This window comes from Halichondria panicea, chromosome 4 (assembly GCF_963675165.1).
Source record: "Halichondria panicea chromosome 4, odHalPani1.1, whole genome shotgun sequence".
NCBI classification, from domain to species: domain Eukaryota; kingdom Metazoa; phylum Porifera; class Demospongiae; order Suberitida; family Halichondriidae; genus Halichondria; species Halichondria panicea.
This window is the reverse complement of record NC_087380.1, coordinates 2,159,467-2,180,322: the sequence shown is the minus strand read 5'-3', so window position 1 is coordinate 2,180,322 and position 20,856 is coordinate 2,159,467. Positions and strand designations below refer to the sequence as shown.

General features: G+C 43.0%; 3 protein-coding genes and 1 long non-coding RNA gene across 4 annotated transcripts; all 4 read right to left on the bottom strand.

The window, feature by feature from the left end:
- Nucleotides 1-3,656: 3,656 nt before the first annotated feature.
- On the bottom strand, nt 3,657-5,109 carry LOC135335153 (uncharacterized). The gene is made up of 3 exons (XR_010394458.1): nt 4,090-5,109; nt 3,868-4,036; nt 3,657-3,795 (listed from the first exon to the last, which is right to left on the bottom strand). It is a non-coding gene; the product is annotated as an uncharacterized LOC135335153 (long non-coding RNA).
- Nucleotides 5,110-5,167: 58 nt separating this feature from the next.
- LOC135335193 (sushi, von Willebrand factor type A, EGF and pentraxin domain-containing protein 1-like) lies at nt 5,168-6,738 on the bottom strand. Its single transcript, XM_064530611.1, has 7 exons — nt 6,657-6,738; nt 6,234-6,596; nt 6,005-6,181; nt 5,754-5,936; nt 5,491-5,703; nt 5,258-5,433; nt 5,168-5,194 (listed from the first exon to the last, which is right to left on the bottom strand). The coding sequence occupies exons 1-7, from the start codon at nt 6,736-6,738 to the stop codon at nt 5,168-5,170; spliced, it is 1,221 nt and encodes a 406-aa protein (XP_064386681.1).
- A 1,074-nt stretch (nt 6,739-7,812) lies between these two features.
- On the bottom strand, nt 7,813-15,466 carry LOC135335192 (sushi, von Willebrand factor type A, EGF and pentraxin domain-containing protein 1-like). The gene is made up of 15 exons (XM_064530610.1): nt 15,340-15,466; nt 15,098-15,274; nt 11,960-12,169; nt 11,701-11,901; nt 11,435-11,650; nt 11,242-11,367; nt 10,852-11,034; nt 10,587-10,775; nt 10,320-10,526; nt 10,020-10,232; nt 9,692-9,961; nt 9,254-9,466; nt 8,974-9,180; nt 8,239-8,815; nt 7,813-8,152 (listed from the first exon to the last, which is right to left on the bottom strand). The coding sequence occupies exons 1-15, from the start codon at nt 15,434-15,436 to the stop codon at nt 7,813-7,815; spliced, it is 3,426 nt and encodes a 1,141-aa protein (XP_064386680.1). The 5' UTR covers nt 15,437-15,466.
- A 1,940-nt stretch (nt 15,467-17,406) lies between these two features.
- LOC135335123 (uncharacterized) lies at nt 17,407-20,078 on the bottom strand. The gene is made up of 3 exons (XM_064530555.1): nt 19,951-20,078; nt 19,437-19,891; nt 17,407-17,856 (listed from the first exon to the last, which is right to left on the bottom strand). Exons 1-3 carry the CDS (start codon nt 20,044-20,046, stop codon nt 17,478-17,480), a joined length of 930 nt encoding a protein of 309 aa, XP_064386625.1. The 5' UTR covers nt 20,047-20,078; the 3' UTR covers nt 17,407-17,477.
- Between the last annotated feature and the right edge of the window lie 778 nt (nt 20,079-20,856).

Here is a 20,856-nt window from a genome sequence, read left to right as displayed (position 1 = left end):
CACATGGAATGCAGGGTATCTAAGCATTGTCTCCAGTTCAGGGTTGTGTTTTTCCATCGTGTTTGTTGGCATAGTACAGAACTAAACTGAGCAGAGAGTCAATCGAATGGTGATGTAAATCCATACCCCGCAGCAGGGTCTCTGTACACGGGGATCCTTTTGAACCGGCCTCCATCTCGGTAACAAGAGAGATGTAATGCAAACAGTGACCAAAAACTATTTCTGCAAACCATGTACAAAAACAAGCAAAAATGGCATCAAGTGGTTAGATTCAAGAAAATACAGCATATAACTGGGCTCTGTTGACAATGTACAGATACAGTACAATAACATGTTTGTAGCTAATGGCCTCTCTCTATGGACAGTCATTACAGCAATGCATGCACTGCTCTTCCCTTTAATTTACAATATCAATGGTGTGTGACAAGGCGTGGTTGAGGACTCCTCCACATTACTCTTGGGTCGAATCAGGAAAGTCCCGTTTGGTTTACCATGTCTTGAGAACTATCTGTCCTGCATGAGGAGGGTGTGATTATGACTTCAATAATAAGGCATATTACTATTGAACAAAAATAATTAATACTGGCATCAATAATCACTCCATGTTATCACTAAGCACTGCACACAGTGAACAGATTGACGAATGAACAAAGGCAACATCCACCATTTGCTAGAGTTCCTAAACTATAAACGTGCACAAACATTGCCTCAGGACAACACAACATGACATTAATGCTCATGCACAAACAATAAAGCCTCAATTATAATGAAAGCAAACACAGCATGCACACCACCCCCACTGAGTACACATGCATGCAGCTGTATACAGCTATAATAATTATGTCAAAGAAAGCCAATGGTAGATAAGCTAGACACTGGTCTACACAGTGCATGGTGGGAAGGGTATACATACATATGCAACTCAGCTGTATTCAGCTAGGAAATATATACCCTGTATTGAAAGCAAAGGTGCACATGCATTGCACCATAGGAGTTCCTGCAGGTTGTGCATTTACAAGCAATGGGGTGAGCAGTATATCTAACACTCGAGAGATGTTGCATGGGTTCATCCAAGCGATTTCTAAAAAGTGTGACAGATCACGTGAAACCTTCAGATCCTTGTAGCTGTTGCGACTGCAAGGAATTAAGGATATAAATGCGAGACAACTAGCAACAGGCATTCATTGACAAGAAAAGGAAAGCACTAAATCAATTTTTAGCAATAATGCGTACAGCTTCCAACCAATGAGAACAGAACACTATAATAGCACATTGTTGTACAATAATGCAGCTTAACTACTACATACTGTCCATTCATACAGTTAGTGCATGTGTGCTAGTTGACTCACATTGAAGTGAGGGTAGTCGACGACCCTGGGTGGTGGTAACTGTGCAACTGTGCCCACCCTCAGTTTCATGGCCATGCAAAATGAAATGGCAGAAACTAGCAAAATAACATTATACATGCACATACATACATAGTCAACAGTTGCATAATGATACAGGGGGTTGGGTATTTCATAAGCTTGTGGGCTGTGACTGTAGGCCCTGACTCGGAATAATTATTTTTAGCATAATACGTACAGTAATAAAGTATTAGTTATTGCCCAGCACGAGTGCAACATGCCATATATTGCACTGGAGCAACATAATGCCTGAGGTCCGCGGCCCCGAGAGCATTATTCATCCAGCGCAATATATGGCATGTTGCACGAGGGCGCCTGCAATAACTAACTTGTTGCCCAATGATGTTAAACTCTTCTGATTGGTCAATTTTCCCCTATAAAAGACATGTATTTTGAGTGGAATTTTGGTTAACCGGAATTTTAGTGAATTCGTTAGTTTTGCTGAATTTCATAGTAAATTTTTAGTTTTTGTTCCCACAACTAGTGGAAAAGTAATGCAGTGCAATATATGGTTGCTATGGTAGTGATGCAACATGCCATATACAGAGCACTGGATTGCTTTGATCTGCCCACTCACTGGGCAACAAGGAATAATTATTATAATAATAATGAAACAATGTTCATTTTTGATAAAGATCATTACATTTAGTTTTGCATAACGACGTTTTCATATTGTCGTGTGTGTGTTGGTACCGGTATGTCTATATTAGCCTCGATTCAAGGCCGATTTTAAAATACGTATTTTAATCGGCCTGGAATTGAGGCTATGTCTATGTCTACAACTGAACGTAGGACCCAGTTGGACTCAGGGGGTTGTTAGACGACTTGGGGAGCATTCCTCACAAGACTATTGCTCACCAAAAGCATAAGGTATGAGTCAATTCAGTATGTTACTACAATAGGTCCTTGAATCGTGCACATGAATTGATTAGAGGCACCGTCTATAAGGTTGCCAGATGTCAGATTAGCCTGAGTGTGTACCTTATCTGTAATCACAACAAAGTGCATGAGTTGATGCAATGTGAAAACATCAATGCACAAAAACACACAGCGAATATGCATACAAACTGGAACCAACCCACTACACATTCCTATAAACTGTTCCATTAGCCCGAAAAATGTCCAGATAGTTCTAATTATACCATTCTACTTCCTCAACAGGTTACAAAAATATCACCTCTAAGATCTTGCTACTACATCATCTATACAATATTAATTTGGTTCTAAACATAAGCTGTCATTTATATATACTTATCATCATTCACTCATATAGGGCCAGTGGAACATTCGGTATTCTTGCAACCTGTACAAGGAACGATGCATTTAAAGTGTATAGTAACATGGAACTTGGTGTAATCACACACTGACAAAACTTACCCAGTGGCACCAGCTCACTCCACCTCCCCTCTGCAACTGATGTTTTTGCTCTCACCTGAACAATATACATTGCATTGCATTGCTGAAATACACTGTGTATATAGTCATATACCTGCACCATGACGTTATCAGTACTGATGAGCCTGGTATCATCTCCAATGGCGTGGAAAAGTTCTTTTCTTCCTTTGGACACCACCAGATCTGAACCAGACCCTTGAGGAATGAACCCTCCCATACGACTTTGTGGGCTCGATCCAAACCACAACTGTGCAAAAACCGATCACCAGGGAGGGGGCATTAGATCCTTGAGGGCAAGGTAGAAATGTTAATTACGAAATTGGAAATTTTACTTAAATGTTGTTCTTCAAATAATAAGTACAATACTAACAGCAAAAAATGCGAGTCCACTCACTTGTATCTCCAGTCATGGCAACGACCTCACAGCTCCTATTCTGACCTCCCTCCTCCTGACCACTCACTCCATTCTCAGGGATCACTCGGATGGTGTAGCTGGTGAGTGGCTGCAGACCAGACACTGAGTAGTCCACCAGGGCATCTTGTTTGACATACGGCCTGCTGTTGTGTTGAGTGAAGGTCTGGTTGTCCTCAGAGTAGAATATGTTGTAGTAGAAGTCGTCTCTCCCAGTAATCTCGGGCCTCTCCCAACGCACAGTGATTGTGTTACCTCGAGTCCTCTCAGTAACTACTTGCAAACTCTTACAGCTAACCGGAGGAGCTATATGGATAAACTAACGTGTTCATATGTACAATTCAACAACTAAACACCCACTCGCACATGCACATGCATGCATGCCTAGAAATTAATGTAGAGTGCAATTCTTACATGAACATGGAAAGTTTGGTCCTTCTAGTTTTGTCCTGTAGTAGCCGCGAAAACAGGTACACTCCACACTATTTTCAACAATGCTGAATGTGTTTCTAGGGCAAGACACACACACACTCTTTCCAGTTGACAACTCTTCGTGATAGGTTCCCACTGGGCATATACGCTCTAACAAACATCATAGCACAACAGGGCTAAACTTGTGAATGCAAACAGTAATTAATGTATTAAAGCACACACCTCTGCATTCTGGTGGTCTGCTCCAGGTTGCATTTGCCTAACAAGTACTTGTAGCAATCCCAAAGAGTGCATAGCCATCATTACAGCTGTAGGTCACTGTCCAATGTTGAGGTTGTTGGTATCCCAGGAGATCCATTGGTAATAGACAGAGGAGTCCCACAGTCCACAGCTATGTTGCGTGTACATTATCATGTGATACGATAATGCAATAATAGAACGTACGTGGACATTGAGGAGCAGCACCATCCCACTGACCACTAGGAGTACTACTATCACCAGTACAGGTCCTCTCACTGTCTCCAGTTGTTAACATATGTCCATAGTTGCATTGATAAGTAGCTGTTGTTCCATAGTCATATGGTGCAGTAGTACCACTAAGGTAATTGATGGTCCCATTCATAACATTAATGAGAGCAGAACATGTGATACCTGCGGACAATATATTTATTATTGGAGTTGTTTGTGTTCCATAGGAGAAAAGGAACTGGTACGAGGAAGGTAAGATATTGAAGTGTGGGTAGGAACAAGGAGATGAGGACAAATAATGGCTGTGATAATTAATTGCATATGACCAAACATGCATGTTCGGGTTGTACAGTACCTACACACTTTCACTGATAACTTACGGACACAGCTTGGTTCCTGACCACTCCACACTACAATGGTGTCTATTCCATCATCATCCATACACACTCGTACCTCATTACCCTCAAGATAGAATCCAGCCTCACAAGTGTAGGTTGCCTCGGTTCCCAGGTCATAGTCAGAGGTGACATCAGGAGAGTAGGAGATCATGCCATTGGTAATGGTCGGTAGAGGAGAACACTCAATGGCTGTAGTAATAAGCTCAGGAGTCACGGTACATGTACTACCACTCAGCTAATAATTATGACCTTCACATGTTGGATCTAACCCACTCCATGTTCCATCATTCCCACAAGTTCTGGTAGTAGTGTCTTCATTGAGAGTGTATCCAGTGTCACAGCTGAAGATGGCCACAGTGTCCACTGGTCTGTTGTTAGTGAATCCAGCACCATTGTAGGAGATCATCCCATTGGTCAGTAAGGGTAAGTCAAAGCAGATACCTGTAGAGAAGGGTACACTCAAAAAAATAATGTCCACATTCCATTCCACTTATGCTGACACACTGGATCTGATCCACTCCATATTCCATCATTCCCACAAATCTTAGTGGTGTCTTCATTGAGAGTATATCCAGTGTCACAGCTGAAGATGGCCACAGTGCCCACTGGTCTGTTGTTAGTGGATACAGCACCATTGTAGGAGATCATCCCATTGGTCAGTAAGGGTAAGTGAAAGCAGATACCTGTAGAGAAGGGTACACTCAAAAACAGAATGTCCACATTCCATTCCACTTACGCTGACACACAGGAGATGATCCACTCCACATTCCATCATTCCCACAAGTCTTAGTAGCGTCTTCATTGAGAGTATATCCAGTGTTACAGCTGAAGATGGCCACAGTGCCCACTGGTCTGTTGTTAGTGGATCCACCATTGTAGGAGATCATCCCATTGGTCAGTGAGGGTAAGTCAAAGCCGATACCTGTAGAGAAGAGGGTACTACACTAAAACAAGAATGTCCACATTCCATTCCACTTACGCTGACACACAGGAGATGACCCACTCCACACTCCATCACTCCCACAAGTTCTGGTGGTGACTCCATTGAGAGTGTACCCAGTGGCACAGGTGTAGGTGGCCACAGTGTCCACTGGTCTTGGACTAGCAGTCCCCATATTGTAAGCAGTCATTCCCCTGGTCGGATTAGTCAGGTCAGAGCACGTTGTGGGTGGAGCAACAGTCGGTCTTGTGTCTATACATAATTATTTGAAACACAAACTGTGTACGAGTTACAGAACTCACTTTGACAAGTTGAAGGTGATCCATCCCATCTCCCTCCACTCACACAGGTCCTGGTGGTGCTCCCTCTTGTGATAGTGTAGCCAAGATTGCAGCTGTAAGTAGCTCTAGAGCCGATAGGTCTGTTGTCAGGGGATCCATCAGTGTAGACAATGTCTCCATTGGTGAGAGTGAGGTCAGAACAGGCTGCTATCTCAGAATATATGAAACACACAAAAAACATTCAAACAGCACAAAAGTGAATATTCACTTACGAAGACAAGATAGATCTGACCCACTCCACACTCCATCACTCCCACAAGTCCTGGTGGTGCCTCCATTGAGAGTGTAGCCAGTGTCACAGGTGTAGATGGCCACAGTGTTCAGACCCAGTGTTAAGTGGCTGTATGAAACTATTCCATTGTTCAGGGCAGGGAGAGACAGGCACACAACTGGAAACAGAATCAGATTGTGGATGGAATCCAAGATTACAGAACCACTCACCCAGGTTGGCACAGAACATCATCACTCCTTCATTAGTTGGTATAGTACAACAGTAGGAACCAGTTGGACTCAGGGGAGGAGAGAACAACAAACTCTCTCTACGAGCCAGTTTGATGGATTGACCATTTCTTAATGACACATACGGACGAGATGCTCCTGATTCACCAGGAACACGAGTTCCATTTGGATAGCGCCAAAGTCCAATACCTTTTGCCATTGTCTCACTGGGTGTACAACAGGCCACAAGGTCAGTGTGACAGATGAGAGAAGGACGACCATCCCCAACATCATCTCCAATATCAGTGATGAGGATCTCAGTGTTGTTAGTGGTGATGTTGGTTGATCCCAGAGATAAGTACACTCCTGTATGCATATCATTATGTACAGTCTATGTTCATTTATAGCAGGTCAGTTAAAACATACCCTCTCCACACACTAGTAGGAGCTGAACAACTCCAGTGAACAGGACCAGCCAAGAGACACAGTCACCTTGTAGCTTTTTCATGCTGTCTTCTTGCATGCAGTCATTGGTAATTCTAGTGTAGATCTATTAGAATCTACATGTAGATCTACATCTATTCACTTTAATTAATGACAACAGGAAGTATAAAATGTACATGCACCCACATACATGCATAAGAGTACTCTTGAGCACATAGACACAGCATTTAGACTCTGTATCATTATTATACAACAAGCTATTGGCATCAATTCAAAGCAACATAAGGCATAGAACTGTACAGTACCAATTTAAGCTCTATTGACCAGTACAAGATACATACTTGTAGTCAATCAATTTTCATGTAGCTAATGGCCTCTCTCTATAGACACAGTCACTACAGCAATGCACTGCCCTTCCCTTTAACTTACAATGTCGATGGTGTGTGTGTGACAAGGCGTGGTTGAGGACTCCTCCACATTATCCTTGGGTCGAACCAAGGAAAGGTTTACCATGCCAGTGAGCATGTCTCGAGAACCATCTCCTCTTGAGGTGGGGTGGGTGGTTATAATTATGACTTCAAAACAAAGTGAAATGATTGCACTATATAGTATACAGGTAGTCTATATAATTATACATGAGTTGGCAATAGATCTACATGGTATAGGATCAGCTGTTAAATACAGATTGACTAGGATGGAGCAAAGGCAACATGCACCATTTGCTGGAGTTCTATCTCACAGCCCTAGGTAGAAATTGAGAGGTGCAAAATCATTGCCTCAAGGCAACACAACAAGCAATGCTCACAATAAACACTAAAGCACTCTATATCATATTGAAAGCAAGCACAAACCACTCCAAGCTATCTTCTCATGAATACCAATGTGTCAATTAATGGGAATGGCTATACAATGAGGATACCTCGTCATATTCATATTCACGAAGGACTGGTGATGACATTACACATGCAAGAACGTGTAAATGCAAATGCAGACCAAAGTCTTTGAACATAAATTTGTAATAGCCAAAAAAAGGCCCATGCATGCAAATACAAGCAAATGAATGTATCATTAAAATAATTGCTAGAGCAGTCAACACAAATTCTGTATATATCAGTTTGCAGTTTCATGTTTATATAGTTCACAAGCTTGTGGACTGTGGGGGGCGACTGTGGGTGGTCGTGCTGTAAGCAACGCACTCTGTAAACTCAATATCATTTCCGGGAGCTTTAGTCGCTTGTGAGGGTTGTGGAGTGGGTGGAGTGGGTGGAGTGGGCAGTAGCAACTCAGTCTTTATAGGAGTCTTGCTCTCGGAGCCAGTTGTCTGTGAGGGTGCTCCAATGATGTCATACTCTCCACCGACGGCCTGTTGGAACTTGGACACTTCCTCGTATTCGTGACCCATTTCAATCATCTCGTATGGTTGTGTCTCACCAGTACTGACCACACCCTTTAGCGATACTGGTGGTGGTAGGTCATGCCTGGGGGAGGAATGTAAGATTATTGTATGGAGAATTCAGAATCTTTTTACGGTAGAGTAACAAAAAATTTAAATTTATTGACTCACTTTGTTCTACTGTGGACGGTCAGCTTCGAATTCTCTCTCCTGCTTTTGAACAACAGTACAGCAATCACTATGATGACAACGCCCACCACAACCACAATGATCACTCCCACCACTCCACCGACCACAGCGGCTATGTCACTGCTCCCTGCAGCTGTAGGCTGATTGGTGCACTCTGTGTCTGTATGGCTCAATATCTGTACTGGACAAGACTTGTCCATTTCAATCAGTACATTCTGAATGGGAATGAATCCATTGCTTTGTATCCAGTCTTGTATGGGAGTGAGGAGCCTGGAATCGGTTAGAGTGGCTCGGAATGTAACAGCTCTGTCCGACCCAGGGAAGCAGCGGAAGAGAGGGGCAGTCATGACCATGCTTGAGAAACCACACCCACAGTGACTCTCCACCTCGGCAGCAAATGTGCTCATCACAGCTTCTATCCTCCCATCCTGGTCCTGTAGAGAGAGAAACAGTACTGTTTGCTTTAGGAAATTCTTAGCACTCACCACCCAGTCAGGACAGTTGTTGATGTTGGTGAGTCTGAGCTGGAATAACACTGAACGTACAGGAGGGGGGACGGCTGGGAAAATGATAAACAGTTAGTCAATCAATTGTTCTGACATTTTGCAACTTACGTATAATTATGATCAAGGACGTACAGAGGGACATGCAGTATACTAGCTAAAAATAATAGTGGCAAATATTCCTATGCTGTAACTGCTTCTGCTGATAACTTACAGACACAGCTTGCCTCCCGACCACTCCACACTCCAATGGCGTCCATTCTATTATCATCAACACACATTCGTATACCATTATCCTCAAGATAGAACCCAGCCTCACAAGTGTAGGTTGCATTAGTTCCCAGGTCATAGTCAGGGGTGACATCAGGAGAGTAGGAGATCATGCCATTGGTAATAGTCGGTAGAGGAGGACACTCAATGGCTGTAGAAGAAAGTAATTGCCGTTAATATTACAAAGTTTGTCAACTAATCCCTCATTTATTCAGCTAACTCACGATCACAAGTTGGTTCACTTCCACTGAATATCCCGACTGTACCTCCATCATCAACAGTGATGCATGTTCGATTCTCTATACTTCTCAGACCATAGCCGGGAGAGCAGGTGTATGTGGCTACGGTTCCAAAGGTGTACTTGCCATCGTCCAATTGATTTGAGTAAATCACATTTCCATTATCAGGAGTATTTATCAGTGGGTCACATTGTGTTGCTGAGAAGGATTATCAATTATTTACACTGAATAATATATAAGCCATGTTTTCAGCCACACGACTCTATATTACCACTATAATTTTATAGCCTAGAATGATGCCTAGAATGATGCCATGCATGCTAAGCAGATATTCACCAACAAGACTAGCACAGAATGTCCTCATCTCTCCAGTATTGTAAGGTATTCTACAGCAGTAGGTTCCCAGTGGAGTCTGGGTATCACCTTGACGATACAGTCTGATAGCTTGATAGAATCTTGTCCAATAAAACCCATCACCAGTGACACTGTTCCGAGCAATACTCTCTCCAATAGGAAAAAACCATTCTCCGAAACCATTAGATCTCACTGGATTGTCAACACCTCTACAGCAGGTGGTTGAGTCAGTGTGACAGGTCAAGGATGTGTCATTTGTTGTCATAATGGTTGAAATGATGACTGCAGTGTTGTTGGCATAGTAGTGTGTGTTCCCATGAGATAGATACACCTTCTGAGCTATAGGAAAAAGCAAACTTAAGCAATCATTTGTCGTACACATGTATAAGATAATTACCTGTACAGGTTGGAGCAGATCCATTCCACACCCCTATGATACTATTGCCATCACTAGTACAAGTCCTCACATCATCTCCTCCGTCTCTCTCCATGCCCTCAGGACAGTTGATGGTGTACATTGCTCGTGTTCCAATGGTGAAAGGTGGTGTGGTGTCAGTAGAGTAGGTTATTGAAGTGTGGGTATGATCAGGGAGACGGGGACAAGTGATGACTGTGATAATAATTATAAAGAGTAATAATACCACATGACAAGAAAACACATCAACCAACACTAATAATTATACAGAGTACAACTTACGGACACAGCTTGGCTCCCGACCACTCCACCCTCCAATGGCGTCCATTCCATCATCATCCATACACACTCGTACCTCATTACCCTCAAGATAGAACCCAGCCTCACAAGTGTAGGTTGCCTCAGTTCCCAGGTCATAGTCAGGGGTGACATCAGGAGAGTAGGAGATCATACCATTGGTAATGGTCGGTAGAGGAGGACACTCAATAGCTGTATAGGTTATTAATGACTTGCTCATTGAATGATTGTACATGTAATGTTGCTACTAACTTTGACAGGTTGGAGCTGACCCAGTCCAGATCCCTCCACTCACACAGACCCTAGTAGTGCTCCCTCCAGTGATAGTGTAGCCAGGATTGCAGCTGTAGGTAGCTGTAGAGAAGATAAGTCTGTTGTCAGGGGATCCAACATTGTAGACAATGTTTCCATTGATGAGAGTGAGGTCGGAACAGAGTATCTCTGTATGAGAATCCATACATAACATGAAAAACGGAAAATTCATTCCACTTACACTGACACACTGGAGCTGACCCACTCCACATTCCACCACTCTCACAAGCCCTGGTAGTGTCTCCATTGAGAGTGTAGCCAGTGTCACAGGTGTAGGTGGCCACAGTGTCCACTGGTCTCAGACTATTAGTCTCGATATTGTAGGCAATCATTCCATTGGTTGGTTTAGTCAGGTCAGAGCATGTGGTGGATGGAGCAGCAGTCGGTCCTACATACATGTATATAACTTTTTATGGAGCTACAAAACTCTCTTTGACAAGCACTATAATAATGTGTATGTATGTTCTTCCGGTTCGTACAGTACAAATGAATTACACTTTCGCTGATAACTTACGAACACAGCTTGGCTCCTGATCACTCTACACTCCAATGGCGTCCATTCCATCATCATCCATACACACACGTACCTCATTACCCTCAAGATAGAACCCAGCCTCACAAGTGTAGGTTGCCTCAGTTCCCAGGTCATAGTCAGGGGTGACATCAGGAGAGTAGGAGATCATACCATTGGTAATGGTTGGTAGAGGAGGACACTCAATGGCTGTATAGGTTATTAATGACTTGCTCATTGAATGATTGTACATGTAATAATATACTTCACTACTAACTTTGACAGGTTGGAGCTGACCCAGTCCAGATCCCTCCACTCACACAGACCCTGCGTGTGGTATCATGATTGAGAGTGTAGCCAGTATCACAGGTATAGATGGCCATAGTATCCAGTGGTCTCTGACTACTAGTCCCCATATTGTAGCCAATCATTCCATTGGTTGGATTAGTCAGGTCAGAACAGGTGGTGGGTGGAGGATCAGTCAGTCCTATGTCTATACCCAATTGTTTGAAACTTTGAATATATAGAGTTTACTGAGCTCACATTGACAAGTTGGAGTTGACCCACTCCAGATCCCTCTACTCATACAGACCCTGAGCAAGCTCCCTCCAGTGAGATTGAGGGTGTAGCCAGGATTACAGTGGAAGAAAGCTACAGTGTTCACTGGTCTGTTGTCAGTAGATCTATCACTGCCATAGGTAACGTATCCATTGGTGAGAGTGAGGTCAGAACAAATCAGTTTTTCTAGATGGGTAATTAGAATTTAAAAAAATTGTATTGTACGAAATCCCATTTCACTTACGCAGACAAATAGGAGCTGACACACTCCACACTCCATCACTCCCACAAGTCCTAGTGGGGTTTCCATCGAGAATGTAGCCAGTGTCACAGGTGAAGGTGGCCACAGTTCCCACTGGTCTCATACTAACAGTCCCCATATTATTGTAGTTGATCATTCCATTGGTCGGATTAGTTAGGTCAGAGCAGGTGGGAGGATCAGTCAGTCCTATGTCTATACATATTGTTTGAAACATATGTAAACTCTTTTCTCAGATTGCATCACATATGCACTGCATTTATATATCACTATATCAGGGGCGTTTCTAGAGATTGAAGCAGGGAGGTGCTCAAGAGCACAGAAAAAAATAGGGCCGCCGCGTGCATAGTGCGCGATTTTACGCCCCCACATTTATTGCGGCGCGTCTTTTACATGCATAGCGTGATATTAAATAAGAGTATCAAGTATGAGTCAGTCATCTTGTAGGATCTCCAATCACTATTCTTCTGGGGTACATCCTAGTAAACTGGTCAACCACTGCAATGGGGATGTCCAGTCACTCTAGTGTTAGTCATTGCTTCTCAAAATCTCTCAGTGGAGCAAGAGGTGACTGGGAGAGTGCAGAGGATCTTGATCAGCTATTATGCATTACATAACAACATTGGAATATGGCAATGCTGATTGCGCATGCTCAATTGGGCGTGGTCATGACTTGTAATCGAGATAGAAAGCTGCACCATAGATACTGTACACTCCGTGGATGTGAAACACTTCCGCCCACTACCAAAAGTCCTGAAACACTCATTGCAACGGATGACACGGACCGAGTATCCGAAATTCCCTATAGTATACGGAATCTACTGCATGGATACAATAATAACAGTAACTACGTGTGAGTGATAGGATAACTGAAGCTCCCAGTCCAAGTTCTTCCAGTGCTAACTGATTCTCTGCGCAGGGAGAGCCAAGAGAGATGTTCATGAATGAAAGTGGAAATGCAGAAATCATATTGGAACCTGATCTAGCTACATGTACACTGCTGACTTAATTTTTGTGATGACATTGTATATATAGCACAGCATGTATGCACACAGAATATTATATAGGCAGGCATCCATGCACGGAGATAGACTTAGTAATAGACAACTAAATGGACCACTAAAACTGATTTAAAGTTGAAGGAGGATTCTTCTTCGTCTTATCGCTACTTGTGCTCGTACACTTGTTTGTTAGTCTTGCATCAGGGAATAATTATGCTCCTTTCCGCTTCCTTTGGTGATAGAGCATTACCTAAATTAAAAAAGTATGTTAGTAATAATAATTTACTCAGGCCGCTGTTGTACGATCATGTATGCATTATCATCATACAGTACATTTGTATGAGTAAACATGTTCACCACAAAAAGACACGCTTTCCTGAAATAACAAAACATTTACTGAGGGTCAAAATAGATTCTCCTGGTATAAGGACATCTATATTATTGAATGACCACATCATTTAAGTGATGGAGCTTTTTGTTGGCAAGATTGCCTAACCACAAGATAGGTACTGTTGAACACCTATTTTTGACCTATCATTCAGTTTTCTGCTAGCCTTATACATTTCCTTAAGTGCTGAACACATTCTCCCAGTACTTCACTTCATAGACTAACAGGAAAGCAAAGCGAAATGTTCCAACCATAAACCCAACCAAAGATCGCCTAACCACAAACTTGTCACCTAGTAAGTTACAGACAAAAATGAGTTCCAAAAGGCTATCCACTAATAATGTAGGCTCAATATACATGCTCTATGATAGACTTACCTCCCACCTACGAGTACAGCAAGCCTTCTCCTCAACTGAAGCCACAAGTGCGCAGCTGTGCAAGAAAAACAACACTAAAAGTGTCCATTTCTGCAGCTGGGTGCCGTTGCAGTGAGTGAACACGAATACTCCGTAATCTACCCGTATACTACCTACGTTTCACATCCACGGAGTGTACAGTATCTATGGCTGCACGTACGTAGAGTAAGTCGTCGAACTCCGTCAGACATCAAAGTGCATCAGGTAAAAGGGCGTGTAACGCACAAACAAAACAAGACTGAGTCAAACTAATTACACACACTAACAGATGGCCATGGGCCTATTATCCAGCGAAAACTTAGATAGGCCAGGTCGCTTCCAGTCCGAGCAGTGATAACTTGAAAAAAACCACCGAATTTTTCGATTTTTGTCAGAACGTACCGATCGCCGTTTTTGAAAAACTACACAGCTAGAACTAACTGACACAAGCTGAGTACAATTTAGATAGAGTGCAGTACAGAGTGGAGCAATTCCCAGAATCAGGCGACCCTGCAAAGCAGAGCTACACTTGTTTCTTTGTGAGGTTGTAAAGTGCTGAGTCAGCAATATTCTGGCTATAAGCGCTAGTATAATAGCGCCTAAAGTTATAAGCGCTATATACCATTAGCGCTTATAGCTAGAATATTGCTGACTCAGCACTTTACAACCTCACAAAGAAACAAGTGTAGCTCTGCTTTGCAGGGTCGCCTGATTCTGGGAATTGCTCCACTCTGTACTGCACTCTATCTAGATTGTACTCAGCTTGTGTCAGTTAGCTCTAGCTGTGTAGTTTGGCAAAAACGGCGATCGGTACATTCTGACAAAAATCGAAAAATTCGGTGGTTTTTTTCAAGTTATCACTGTTCTGACTGGAAGCGACTTGGCCTATTTAAGTTTTCGCTGGATAATAGGCCCATGGCCATCTGTTAGTGTGTGTAATTAGTTTGACTCAGTCTTGTTTTGTTTGTGCGTTACACGCCCTTTTACCTGACGCACTTTGATGTCTGACGGAGTTTGGCGACTTACTCTACCTTTGGAGCTGCACAGTTAGCTAGCTATAGCTAACTACTGCATGAGTGATAGGATTAGTTTCATGGTTGTCTGGGAGGACAGGGGGGTGCTCAAGCCCCCAAAGCCCCCATTTTACACGCCACTGACTATCTGGTTTCTTTATAATCATGCCAGGGGTTTGCACTTTAGTGCTCTAGATCTATGTTGTAGCTTATTCTTTTACGGTATCAGCACAATTTCTTCCAATCTTGAGATACAGTACAACTATAATTATATTGGTCTTCTAGTCTCTAGACTGGATGTACTGTACACAAACAGTTCCACTTACGCTGACAATATGGAGAAAACCCACTCCACTCTCCAACATTCCCACAAGTCCTGGTACTATTTCCATTGAGAGTGTAGCCAGGGATACAGGTGTAGGTGGCCATAGTGTTCAGACCCAGTGTTAAGTCGCTGTATGAGACTGTTCCATTGTTCAGGGGAGGGAGAGACAGGCACACAACTGGAAGGAGATCGTGGATGAAATCAATAGTGAATATTGCTGGCAGAGGTCATAAGTTAACATACCCTCTCCACACACTAGTAGGAGCTGAGCAACTCCAATCAAAAGGACCAGCCAAGAGACACAGTCACCTTGTAACTTCTTCATGTTGGTTGTGTTCATGCATGCATGCTCCAAATTATAGTTGAGTGATCTCAGTGACAACAGTAAGTCTGAAATTATCATTGCAATGAATTTCCACACATCAAAAGTGTGCATGCACCCACATACATACATCACATGAACACAGAAAGATACCGTATAGCGGGTAATTTTCGGGGGACAAAATATTCGTGGTTCAGCAATATTGAGACATTTCGTGGGTAATATTTTCGTGGTTGGAGCTTGCACTGGCAGCACTGCAGGTGAAGGTATAGGCAAGGTCGCTTCATTTGTGGGTAAAATATTCGTGGTCAGACCTCCAACCACGAAAACCACGAATATTTTGCCCCACGAAAATTACACGCTATACGGTAATCCTACACTATACACATACAATACTGTACAGCTGCTAGTTCAGTTACTAACGGCCCCTGTCCACATGGAATGCAGGGTATCTAGCTAAGCATTGTCTCCAGTTCAGGGTTGTGTTTCTCTGTCGTGTTGGTGGTAGCTACTGAGCAGAGAGTCAAATTCGAATATAGTCATGCAAATCCGTACCCCCAGCAGGGTCTCTATACACAAGGATCCTCTTGAACCTGCCTCCATCTCTGTACGGGGGAATGCTATGACCGATGTAAATATAGTCACCCACAATTATTTAGAATCTGATACATTTCAATGCAAGACTTTGTATGTACTTCACACATATTGCATGTTAACAGATAAATGAAACAAAGGCAACATGCACCATTTGCTAGAGTTCCTAAACTATCACAGCCCTAGGCTATTGAGATGTGGACAAACATTGTCTCAGGACAACACAACAAGCAATGCTCACAATAAACACTAAAGTACTCTATCAGATTGAAAGCAATCACACACACACACACACACACACACACACACACACACACACACACACACACACACACACACACACACACACACACACACACACACACACACACACACACACACACACACACACACACACACACACACACACACACACACACACACACACACACACACACACACACACACACACACACACACACACACACACACACACACACACACACACACACACACACACACACACACACACACACACACACGCACATGCACCCACAAGTACTAGTAAACAGCTGTAGCTATATGTGTACAGTGGTTGAAATGGTAAGAAATAGTATATGTATACGGTAGAGTGGGGCTGAAGTGAAGCTGACAGGGATACTCAGTATAGCCGACTATACACTCAAGAGAGATGTTGGTTGACTCATGATATTAAGTATGTTTGGGTTCATCCATAGAAAGAAAGGGCTGGCAATATATGTAAGTTACATATAGTGTAAGCTTGTAGTATTGTAGTTATGCTATATAATTACTGTGTTTTCTAATAGTCATGTGGTATGAAACTCAAAACTTATTACAATGCACACTCCAAAGATCCCTAGGAGGGACACAGTTCCGTTCTCAATGATCCTCCGTTAGATTTGTACTCGCACTCGCGAACCGTCACTTTTGCACTGGCTCAGCTAGTTTTGCCTATATACCTGTGGGTGGTACGTATATATAGTGGTCTCTGGTTTTCCCCTCCCACTCTCCGAGGGTCATCCTCTCAAATCAGAGATGGCTATATGCAGGATACTGGATAGTCACAAGGTCAAAGTTAAAATCTGCTTCCGGAGGACATTTTCCTATCATCTAATCTTTCTTTAGTACCTCCTCCCTTGTAAACTTCACTGTGGTTGGAGGTAACAAAGAAAGAATAGACGATCGATATGCAATTTTAAAGTCATCCGGAAGCAGATTTTAATTGACACTGGCTATCTTCCTCTGCCACCAGGCCACACATTTACTTTTTGTCACCAGAACGGCTTTTCAAATGGTAGATGAGGCTATGAGTTCTTAGCGGCTAATAACCACCACATTCAACGACATGGCATGATAATCCACAGTTGTTGGGTAGAGTCCATGCAAATAGCAAGGATGCGTAAAATTGATGACAATGCCATGTAAAATGAAATGAAATGCATGCAAGCAAAAACATTAGACAAGATTATACAATATGCAAATAGTCAACAGTAGCATACAGGGGATTGGGTATTAGTTCATAAGCTGGTGGGATGTGGGGGGCGACTGTGGGTGGTCGTGCACTGCTGTAAGCAACGCACGCTGTAAACTCAGTATCGTTTCCAGTAGCGTTAGTCGCTTGTGAGGGTTGTGGAGTGAGTGGAGTGGGTGGAGTGGGTGGTGATGACTCAGTTTTTATAACATACTTGCTTTCGGAGCCACTTGTATGTAAGGGTGGTGTTCCACCAACGGCTCGTTGGAACTTGGACACTTCCTCGTATTCGTGACCCATTTCCATTATCTCGTATGATTGTATCTCACCAGTACTGACCACACCCTTTAGCGACACTGGTGGTAGGTCATGTCTGAGGAGGGGAAATGTAGATATAGTTAACAAATTCAGAACAGTAGAGAGATACATAATTAACCCGAGGTGCGCCACGGCGCCACGAGTTTTATAGTATATAGTCGGTCAGTCAGTCTGTTGTTCTGTGTGTACTCAGATAGCTAGCACTGTGTTTATCCGACTAGAAAAACATTTCAATGTGAAAATTGCTATGATTGGCCAGGGGAACCACAAAAAAGCGTGGAAACAAGAAATCCGACGAGAGCATAACTCCAATCCGTTACAACATCAATCACATGTACTGGTAGTTTTCCATGTTTTCCCGGCCAATATAATATAAATACGCAATTTTTACTGGTGGGTGATGACCAATCCTTTTATTATACATCCATTTTGGAATGTGCGGGCATATAATCATGATGATTTGTGATGAATTAATGTTCCTAATACATGCAGTGTTGAGCACAGGTACACACAGTCCATCCATGCGTAGTAACATGCACGGACCGTACTGGTGACCTGCATGGAATGATGTGGTGGATGGAAGCTGGTAGATGGATCTGGAACACAGTCTATATACTATGTATTGTACATGTTTATGACGTTGTAACGGATTGGAGTTATGCTCTCGTCGGATTTCTTGTTTCCACGCTTTTTTGTGGTTCCCCTGGCCAATCCTAGCAATTTTTCACATTGCAAATGTTTTTCTAGTCGGGTTCCCTTTCTTTTTCAGTACAAGTGGAACGTCAAGAGGCAGTACAGAAGTTCAAGAAGAGAAGACAGGACTAATCAGATATCTTCTAGAATATCTCTGGACTAATAATGAGTAATAATTATTGCTTGATATGTTGAATTTGTGAATCAGTATTAAATGACAGCCATTTTAAGAGCATGATATCTAGCCAGTGCATATATAGCATGCTTGTCAGAGAAAGGGAGCTAGAGCTGAACAGTGTGAAGAAAAGCAACAACACCTTACTCATCCACCCAGTGAATTTTAGGCACACGGTTTCTTAACCACGCCTATCTATTATTAATTTTGGCCACAACGCAATTGCTGAGTCATTAAAGATGGCGGAATTGTCTAGGTAAGAGAAATAGAGACTGAGAGGTCATCTGCCTCGTGGAAGCAATCGCAAATCTGAAGAAGCGCTTTGTAATCCAGGTTGTAGTCGTTTGGAAACCCTGTGCAGAATGTCCTGGAGATGGCTGTACTTGGAGTAAATGCTGGGCAAGAAACTTACTTACTCACTCACTTACTTAAACGAGCGGTGAAACGTCGAAATAGCAGTAGAGAGATACACAATTAACCTGAGGTGCGCCACGGCGCCACGAGTTTTATAGTATATAGTCGGTCAGTCAGTCTGTTGTTCTGTGTGTACTCAGATAGCTAGCACTGTGTTTATCCCAACGCAACAAGTAAAGTTGGCTAGCTATTTTTTGATGTTTCGTTTTCGAATAAAAGCGAGTAAGCTGCATGTGGCCTATGTACATGTATGTACACACGGCTTTGATTCGAGGCTGTAGACTACATCAAATCACAAATTAATGCCGAGGGTTTGCACTTCAATGCTCTAGTAAAATTATTGATTCACTCACTTTGTTGTTCTGTGAACGATCATCTTCTGTCTCCTACTCTTCAACAACAGTACAGCAATCACTATGACAACAACGCCCACCAGAAGGATCAACCCCACCGCTCCTCCCACCGCTCCACCAACCACAGTGGCTAGGTAAATGATCGCTGCAGCTACAGGCTGGTTGGTGGTGCACTCTGTATCTGCAAGGCTCGATATCTGCACCTGACAAGACTTGTCCATCTCAATCAGTATATTCTGAATGGGAATGAATCCATTGGTTTGTATCCAGTCTTGTATGGGAGTGAGGAGCTTGGAATCGGTTAGAGTGGCTCGGAATGTGACAGTTCTGTCCGACCCGGGGAAGCAGCGGAAGCGGGGAGCAGTCATGACCATGCTTGAGAAACCACACCCACAGTGACTCTCTACCTCGGCAGCAAACGTATTCGTTACAGTTTCTAACCTCCCATCCTGGTCCTGTAGAGAGAGAAGTAATTGTTAGTTTACTTTAGCTTTAGGACATTCTTAGCACTCACCACCCAGTCAGGACAGTTGTTGATGTTGGTGAGTCTGAGTTGGAACAACACTGAGCGTACAGGAGGAGGTGCGACTGGGGAAATGATACAGTTCATGAATAGGTCTTGCCAATAAACAATCAGAGATCTAGGTGCACAGTACTATACGTACGTATGCATTACAGTATGACTAACATAGTGGCAAATGTTCTGTAGCAAAACACAAAACACACACTACAATTGCTAAACTTACGGACACAGCTTGGCTCCTGACCACTCCACACTCCAATGGCGTCCATTCCATTATCATCCATACAAACTCGTGCCTCATTACCCTCAAGATAGAACCCAGCCTCACAAGTGATGGTTGCCTCAGTTCCCAGGTCATAGTCAGGGGTGACATCAGGAGAGTAGGAGATCATGCCATTGGTAATGGTCGGTAGAGGAAGACACTCAATGGCTGTATACACGCAAGTGAAAACAACTTGTTATAACACTTGAAATATTAATATTGCTCAACACAGAGTGCATGACTGTAAACGTGTTGCCTCCAACCTTCACACGTTGGATCCGATCCACTCCACACTCCATCACTTCCACAAGTCCTGGTAGTGCTGCTTCCATTGAGAGTGTAGCCAGTGTCACAGGTGTAGGTGGCCACAGTGTTCACTGGTCTGTTATCTTTGGTCTTCATATCATAAACAATACCTCCATTGACTAGATCCATCAGATCAGTACAGACCATTGCAGTTACAGCAGCTGTAATAACGAATAGTTCAAGTTTGCACACAGTGATGAATTGAGTATAATTTATAGGAAATGAATAACTGTGAAACGAATGCTAAAAATAAAATAACAGCACGCGGTAGACTATAAGTTGGCATGTACTATGTGCAGCATTGCATGATGCAATAACTTGATGCAACG

Excerpts from the sequence above, each read along its gene's own strand:
- LOC135335123 (XM_064530555.1), bottom strand. The coding sequence starts at position 20,046 with ATGAACTGTATCATTTCCCCAGTCGCACCTCCTCCTGTACGCTCAGTG. Across the intron at positions 19,892-19,950 it reads ACAACTGTCCTGACTGGGTG|GACCAGGATGGGAGGTTAGA; the intron begins GTGAGTGCTAAG and ends CTCTCTCTACAG. Across the intron at positions 17,857-19,436 it reads ATCGTTCACAGAACAACAAA|ACATGACCTACCACCAGTGT; the intron begins GTGAGTGAATCA and ends TCCCCTCCTCAG.
- LOC135335192 (XM_064530610.1), bottom strand. The coding sequence starts at position 15,436 with ATGAACACAACCAACATGAAGAAGTTACAAGGTGACTGTGTCTCTTGG. Across the intron at positions 11,651-11,700 it reads GTCAACTCCAACTTGTCAAT|ACATAGGACTGACTGATCCT; the intron begins GTGAGCTCAGTA and ends AATTGGGTATAG. Across the intron at positions 10,233-10,319 it reads TCGGGAGCCAAGCTGTGTCC|TCATCACTTGTCCCCGTCTC; the intron begins GTAAGTTGTACT and ends TTATTATCACAG.
- LOC135335193 (XM_064530611.1), bottom strand. The coding sequence starts at position 6,738 with ATGAAAAAGCTACAAGGTGACTGTGTCTCTTGGCTGGTCCTGTTCACT. Across the intron at positions 5,434-5,490 it reads GTCATCTCCTGTGTGTCAGC|GTATCGGCTTTGACTTACCC; the intron begins GTAAGTGGAATG and ends TCTTCTCTACAG. Across the intron at positions 5,195-5,257 it reads TGTGGAGTGGATCATCTCCT|GTATCTGCTTTCACTTACCC; the intron begins GTGTGTCAGCGT and ends CCTTCTCTACAG.